Genomic DNA, 8634 nt, shown 5'->3' on the forward strand with positions numbered 1-8634 from the left:
ATTTACTTCTGGACTGTTTAGCCTTGTACCCAACCTCTGAGTTGGTGTGCCCTGCAGGCTAGTAGCATAGCAGGAGTTGGTTTTCGAACCAATTATCTTTCTCAATCAAAAAATTAAATAAATTAGGATTGATACTTCGTAAGTTGTAACATAACTCTTCAATCTCCAATTGAAGAGCATGCTAAGTGTATACTCCATATGTATGTGAGTTGGCAGACTACTCCACGTCGCCACCTATTCTCGATAATTGATTTTAGGATGGAACTTGCCGACCTTATATATGATCAAAGCTTCCTTTAAATCGTCCTCCAAATCAAATAATCTACGGGGGAATAATAAATTATTAATTTCTTGTAATTAAATTCACTAGTATAAGTGAATGTCTGAATTAAGAGCGGTTAAAACGAAAGTGTGTCAAAAAAGTACAAAAAGTTAAAATAAAAAAAGTTAAAAATAAGGAGTGTCAAGTGTGAAGTGTTGGGAACTTGGGATGATAGGGCCATACATATATAGGGGTGAAATGGGTGAAGTTATCATCAATACTCAATAGGATGGTGACGGGTTGTATAATTAGGGCAACAAATTCCGTTCAATTTAGACGTAATCCCAAAAGTGTTACATTATTCATGAGATAATTGGATAAACCACTCTTCATGACAAACAATTTCCTATGGGTGCAATTGAAGTATGGAGCTTGCGGAATATGATTCCCACGCACTATAGTATACTACTAGGAAGTACTCTTCTAACTTTATATTTTTAGGGTTGGATCTGGATAAGGATCGATTCTGATCCAAAACATGCCAGCATTACGTATGTACCATATTAGTAATGAGAATATTAACATTTCATGCATGGTTGGCTTTCCACGTATATTTCATCAACTAGCATTATATTTATCTTGGTTCTTGTTTTAGTAGTTCTGTCTATCTTGTTAATTAATTGAAAGCATCATATGCAATTGGAATCTAGTTCATTTATGGCTAAGTATAATAACACCTTCGATTATGAAATAGAAGTACATTTTCTGTGTGTGTGTGTTCATGATACATAGAAGTACATGATAGGGATAGTAGTTATTCCAGATGCATCTAATAGTCACTATTATTCTTTTCTTTTTCTACCCCTATTCAAAATCTCCATTCAAGAGTGGTTCTTGATACATGCAATCACGGCGATGGAATAGGACCCTCAAAATTATTTTTAATTGTTTAGTGAAAAGATGAAAGAAAAACATTTGGATTAGTATTAAAAGTGTAAGAGAAGGAATAATGAAAACATGAAATTCATCAAAGTTTTGTTGTTTAAACTTTTAAATACGAGTCTTATACTTATTTTATATTTTTTTGAACTACAAATGAAAGGTCCAATTAAGAACATTGTACGGAACCTCCTTATTTTTGCCCATATTTGCCCCGCCCCTGCCTTCACTTAGGGCATGTTCTCCCCAGCTTATTTTCAGTTCAGTTCAATTCAGTTCAGTTCAACTCAGTCCAGTTCAGATCAGTTCAGCTCTTGACAATATTTTTACTCTCACATATCACTATTCATTTCAGTTCAGTTCAGTTCAATTCAGTTCAGTTCAGTTCAGTTCAGTTCAGATCAGTGCAGTCCAGCTATTTTATGCCGAAAAGAACATGCCCTTATATGCCTAGCCGAGTGTACCTAGATCTAGTTATACTTTTTATCATGAATTTGGTCATTATATAGAGTATCTATTATATTAATTTATTCATCTGGAATTCTTTAAATAAGCAAATAAGAAAGAAAAATAACTTTAAACATGCTCATGATTAGGTATACTCGGAATCTCGGATGCATAATATAGTTATGTCAAAAGAACAATCTTCCCTTTCTTTTTGTGACGTTTTCTAATATTAGGAAGTTTGGTTACTTAGCTTCTTTATTCTGATTCTAATTTAGTGTTATGGATTACTGTGATGGGAACTGAAATCTAAGTTACTGTTATTCTAAGGCGACTTCATCATATTCTTTTATGAGACTCCTTTTTGAAACCTTATGGCCGGTAAGAAGATCTGTGCTATCCTCACACAGGACACTCACCCAAAGGTTCAACAATCACCCCCAATTCCCCATCACAACATTAAAATTATATTTACACCAAGAGTTGAACCTTTGTCTCTCATGTGGGAGAGGTGAACTGAAGCGATACCGTTAGACCTAAAGATCCTCGATCGACTTCCTCATATGTTGTGACCAAAATAAAATAATTTCATAAGGAGTATTGATTTTACTAAACTTTTACCATTCCCATCAAGGCATCAAATTATACATCACAATATATTACTTCATTTGCGTGAAAATTCATAGGATCCAAATAGCAAGTGTAAGCATGCATATTTTTCTACAAAAACTATTGGAAAATTTGCAAAAAAAAAAAAACCTTTTAAAAGTTCAATCTTGTAAAAAAAAACCTTTTAAAACATTATTTGCAAAAAGAATCCACAAACTAAATTTTCCTTCAATATTTACTTAGTTTGTCTCTACCAGCCAAAATCTTAATCCATATGCAGCAACTTAAATGGCATATTCTTAACACTAGCAATTTACGCACGCGATGCGTGCCTCATTTAAAAAAAAAAAAATTCTACCTTTTTTGGACATTAGCAAGGGTTAAATTTGATCCATGATCCCAAAATTGTAACCGGAAAGTATAAACTAATTTCAGTTTTTTTTTCCTTGTCTAACTTCTAAATTTTGTTTTCACACATTAAAATTTAAAATTTTCATCATTTTAAATCTTGTCCTTTTCTAAATTTTAACACTTTGAGCTTCAATTATATTTGAAATGAAATTTTAAATTTTTCATACACAATTTGATATTGTAATTTTTTTTTAGAAAAACAAAAATCGTTACTTTTCGGAAATTAATGTAGTTATTTTTTTCTGAAAATGGATTTTTACAAAAATTTTAATATTGGCATTTTTTAAGAAAAAAATAAATTTATTTTATATGAAAATGAATTAAATTTAAGTCTGATTATATAAAACCCCTTTTGAACTCATTGCTATCATCTACATTTTTTAACTACATAACAGTCGACTAAGTTGCTATTGTTTATTTCACTAATGTGAAATAATTTTGAAGGTTAAAAGAGTTATGTATCTTTTTGAAAGTTCGCAAATTGTCGATGGATGAATGTGTGATATCGCCGTCAAAATCTTATGTTCTTCTCAGTTTTGTGTTTATAAGTAACTTTTGTGAGTATGTAATTGTGAATGGTTCTTGAGAATAGTCATTTGTAAGCAAATTTTTGTAAATGTTTTTGTATGTATTGACATTTTAGGTTATTAGTTTTAGTTTATATGCTAATTTTAAGTTTTAATAAAGTTTCTTGATAATTTGAGTGATTTGCGCGATTTTTATAACGTGATTTTCTCAATTGTATGAGTGATTTGTAAAGTTTCTTCTTTTAAGTAATTTGTGAGTGAGTGTTGTAAATTAATTTTCGTGAGTTTTCTTTAAGTGCCGATTTTGATTTTAACATTCCTTTTGTAATTTAGAAAGGAAATGGGGGCAAAATAGGCGTTTCAAAAGAGGACACCATTGCTCCTCCCTTCCCTTATATAATAGAGATTATTGGTTAAAAATCTTGGGATGGTAAGTAGTTATCAACACTCAAAACTGCATTCTCTCTGTATTGCTGGGAGATTGATATATCTACTCATTAGTTAGACTACCTATTAGTTATAGACAATTAAAAAAGAAATTCATTCTGTTGAGCTAGAGTCTACTAATTACTTATGTATATCTTTATTTATGAGTAGATTTTCTAGTAGATAGACAAAGTTTTTTCTATATGGCTGGCCCAAATCTGAAAACAAAATTATTAAATGCATGTTACCATAAATCTTCTAGGCCTTGGGAAGGTATGCCTCAAGGATTAAGTATTTAGGTTATTAGCTCCTCATTTTAAGTACTACATCTGTATCTTTTTAGGTACCTCATTTGTTTTTTCACATTTGCTGAGACAATTTTGCGAACTTTACTATTTTTTATTGGGTGTAAGTAAAAATTATAAAAATTTGATATTTGAAATTCTGGCATTGAGACGAAATTGGTTGATGAATAATAGTGTCACAAAACCAAATGATACCACAAAATCAAATGATGCCACAAAATCAAATGGTGCAACTAAAAAATTACGGAGGTAGTATTACTAAATAACTTTGCCACTAGTAAATATACAAACTAAAAAAGAACTCCCAAAAAGTATAGGAGAGTTCATTCCAACTGTAAACACATCAAATTTTGCCATTATGTAGCTGTAAACTTTAAATTTTTACTTCCCATTGTATAATACTACTATATGGGATTGTAAATGTGGCCTACAGATGAACATAGAAAGTGACTACAAACATCCTGCTTTACTTAGCAACCAACCAATACCGAAGACAACTTAAAGCAGACCGCAGAAAGTGACAATTTAATAAAGGGAACCATCAATAAAATTCCTCCTGTACTTGCATCGTACAATCCATTGAAAACGACACCACTATCTTTCTCTTTCGAAACATATTTACTCCATCATTTCTCTTCCATATAAAGATGTTGGTTAGGACTTAGGATTTTGTCAAGCAAGTTTCATTAATCCTCATCTTCTCTAAAAAACTTCACAACATATACAAATCAAACAACTTCTTGAGTATCCTACAAAGTTTATTCCTCCAAAAAAAAAAACATGGGATTTACTACTAGTGAAGATGATAAGACGAATTTTGTAGCGCGTGCATGGAGTTGGATTCATCACTTGTCCAAGACGTTAATAGCTAAATTTGTTGGGATCGCGACAATGGCGAAAAAATTGGCTCAAGATGATCCTAGAAGGGTTATTCATTCCGCCAAAGTTGGACTAGCTATAACTTTGGTGTCTTTGTTCTACTATTTTCAACCACTATATGATAGTTTTGGTGTTTCGGCTATGTGGGCTGTTATGACTGTAGTGGTTGTCTTTGAATTTACTGTTGGTAAGTTAATAATTTACTCTGTTTGGCATTAATAGTCGAAAATAAAGTGAAACTAATAAGTTAATTGAAACTGATAAGATAAAGCTGAAACTGATAATAACGTGCTAGAACTGATAAGATAATTGATTAGTTTAACTGTTTGGCAAAATTAGTTGATCAACTTGATAAATTATTTTAGCAAAATTAATTAGTTGTTGTCAAAATTTTGGAAAGATTTTTCAAAATTTCAATCACCTAATTTTAAAAAGGTAAATTTTTTAACTTATCATTTAAGTCATTTTAGCCACGTAAAATTTTATTTTAGGTGCTTTCCAAACACTACTAATCATTTTAGCACCTAAAATATGTTAGCACCTTATCATTTTAGGTACTTATTGATCTGGGAATGTTTAGGAAAAAATATTCGATAAATATAACATTTTTGGTTAACTTTTATTTGCAGGAGCAACATTAGGAAAAGGATTAAATAGAGCATTGGCGACGTTACTAGCAGGTGCATTAGGAGTTGGGGCGCATCACTTGGCTAATCTTTGTGGCAAGATTGGTGAACCTATCCTAATTGGATTATTTGTCTACATATTTGGTAATATATAGATTTACATTCCTTTGTTCGTGTTTGTTTATTACACTTAATTTTTCACAGTTGTCGATGCACATCTTTAGTGTTTCTAAAATATGATGCTAATTACGAAATTATGTGGTTGAAAAAAAATGCAGCTGCAGCATCGACATTTATGAGATTTTTCCCAAAAATAAAGGCGCGATATGATTATGGGTTCTTGATTTTCATATTGACGTTCAGCTTCATATCCATATCAGGGTATCGAGCAGATGAAATCATAGATTTGGCACACAAGAGATTGTCAACTATCGTAATTGGTGGATCAGTTAGTTTGCTTACTAATACACTCATTTTTCCGGTATGGGCTGGTGAAGAATTGCATAATTCAGTTGCCACTAATATGGAAAAACTTGGTCATTTCTTGGAAGGTATATATACATGCAAGTATGTAACAATGTCTCATTTAGCCTATATATTACTCAGAAAAGTACTGCTGCATGCATCAGGGACGGAACATCACAAGGAACTGTGGGAGTTGTGGTTCCGACCAACTTTTGAATTTTACTAAAAATTAAGGTTGAAAATGAATTTTTTTTTAAAAAATAGAATAGCTTAATTTTTATAATTTCATCCCCTCTAAAAAAACCAAATTATATTTTTCGCCCCCTCTAAAATATTTTTCTGGTTCCGCCCCTGTCATGCATGTTATTAATATAATAGTTATAATGTTATATGGTTATAGTTATAGTTATAGTTATAGTTAGAAAATAATGTGATCAGAGAATATTTACTTTGCAGGATTTGGGGCTATATATTTGAAAACATCAGAAGGTGAAGCAAATACTAAGGATGGGAACAAATCTTTATTTCAAGGCTATAAAAGTGTTCTAAATTCGAAGAATACCGAAGAAATCATGGTAACATTTCGTAAGTTTACGTGAACTTTTCATTGTTTTTCTTACAAGAATGATGCCTAAGATCTGAAGTATTAATCTAAATTCCAGGCAAATTTTGCAAGATGGGAGCCAAGACATGGACTATTTAGATACCATCATCCATGGAACCAGTACATTAAGTTAGGAAGTCTTATCAGGCAATGTGCCTACAGGATTGATGCTCTTGATGCTTATTTTAAGCCTGACATTCAGGTAAAAATGGTACACACATAAATTAGTTACATAATCCATCTTAATTTTTTAATGACCCATGCATATAAACATCATCTACATTTTCATACGACCGCCTTTTAGATCGTTACACTTTGAAAGAGTATTAAACTATTCCTGATACTCCAACCATCACCTAAGCTTTTGGTTAAGTTGGTCATTTGACATGGTATCAGAGCCAGCGTGACATAAAGGTCACGGGTTCAAATCTCATCCATCCCCTCCTTTCTAAGTGAAATTAGTGCCAGGTATGAGAGAAACATATGCTGCATCCACACTTCAAGCTCAATGGGCTTTCGAGTGAGGGGATGTGATAGAGTATTAAACTATTCCTAGGACTCCAACCATCAGTTTAAGCTTTTGGTTGAGTTGGTACTTTGACACACTCGTAATTAGACCTTCTTTGGACTAATGAGATTAAATCGTATCATTAAAAATCAAATATACTGATTTAAACTTATTTTTATTGGTAAAGATTTGAATTATATTTGTTGAAGATAATAGGACCTAAGATTTATCATTTTGCCTATAATTGAGTATGTTTGCTGCAGTGTTACCTAATTCGCTCAAAATGGACCAAAAATAAACCAAAATCAACCATAATTTGCTTGTCTCAATTCACAATTCGAAGGAGGATTAGTGAATTAGGTAGCACTTGTTGCTGACTAAACGGATTTTTAATTTTCAAAATTGATTTTATCAGCTGATGAAAAAAGTGTGAGATCTTTTTCAATTTAAGTTTATAATGCCATCTTGTTTTAAATTTTGTGTGCAATTTTTTTACAGAAACCAGCAGAAATACTCCAAGAAGAAATCAGGGAAGCATGCACCAAGATAAGTTTGGAATCAAGCAAAACATTGAAAAAGTTAGGATCATGCTTAAAAGCTATGACACACCCTTCTTGTTCAGTTAATGCTCACATTGTAAGCTCAAAAGCAGCTGTGAAAATCCTCAAGACTTTCCTCAAATCAAGCTCATTGTATAACCAACACTCTGAGTTACTACAAATCATTCCAATTGCAACATTAGCTTCTCTCCTCATTGATATAGTCGATTGCACTGAGAAAATTGCAGAATTTACTTATGATCTTGCAACTCTTGCGCGCTTTAAGGTTGCTAATGAGTCTAATAATCTCGAGGAAAAACCAATAAGATCCAATATTAATCAACTTGATCATCAAGGTGTAAATCAAGTTTCTCAAGTTGATTGTCCTCAAATTGTGATTTCAGTTGCTGAATTAACTTTGATGACTTCAAAGTCAGTTGATCATCAAGGGAATACTATGGTGGCAAATTCAGATGGGCAACATAGTTTAGAAGATTAGTGCTATATGAATTAGTCAATATATGTATAGTCTTATAATGGATAACAAAATCTTAATTATTTACTGCCTTGATGAGATGTTCAACTACTTAAGTCCACCATATTTGATGTTAGTGGAAAATTTAGTTGGATTTTTAACACAATAAGAAAAATTCTAGCCAATGAGGTCTTAATCTAATGGTTAAGGCCGAGGTTTAATATATTCCTGATATATATTGGATATTAACTTTTCGACTTTTTTTCCGAGTTGTATGTGTGTATAAACGTCTGATATAATGATTTATATGACATCTTTTGAGCAATAATCACTGGTGGAAAAAACCTTATCTGTCACTTAGTAACTGATTCGGTTTTTGTAAAACCGCATCCGAAAATCAACATAAAAAATGGGAGGAAAAGCTGAGAGGATAATCTGATGCAGTTCCTTATTTCAGTCCATGAAACACGATGCAGCCCACGAAATATTTGGTGATGCGCGGCCCAACTTGAACCCCCTCTCCTCCGTTTCTAACCCTCCTGATCATTTCTAACCCTCCTTATTTCTCTCATATCTAATCCCCTCTCTCATTTCTCTCGCTTCTTTCAACCTAAA

At 32.2% G+C, this 8634-nt stretch overlaps 1 protein-coding gene across 1 annotated transcript; it reads left to right on the forward strand.

Annotated features, from left to right (window-relative positions):
• Positions 1-4703: 4703 nt before the first annotated feature.
• On the forward strand, positions 4704-8244 carry LOC104888629 (aluminum-activated malate transporter 2). Its single transcript, XM_010673653.3, has 6 exons — positions 4704-4989; positions 5432-5572; positions 5707-5979; positions 6350-6468; positions 6556-6699; positions 7504-8244. Exons 1-6 carry the CDS (start codon positions 4704-4706, stop codon positions 8041-8043), a joined length of 1503 nt encoding a protein of 500 aa, XP_010671955.3. The 3' UTR covers positions 8044-8244.
• The last annotated feature ends 390 nt before the right edge of the window (positions 8245-8634 follow it).

Source organism: Beta vulgaris, chromosome 3 (genome assembly GCF_026745355.1).
Source record: "Beta vulgaris subsp. vulgaris cultivar EL10 chromosome 3, EL10.2, whole genome shotgun sequence".
Classification (NCBI taxonomy): Eukaryota; Viridiplantae; Streptophyta; class Magnoliopsida; order Caryophyllales; family Amaranthaceae; genus Beta; species Beta vulgaris.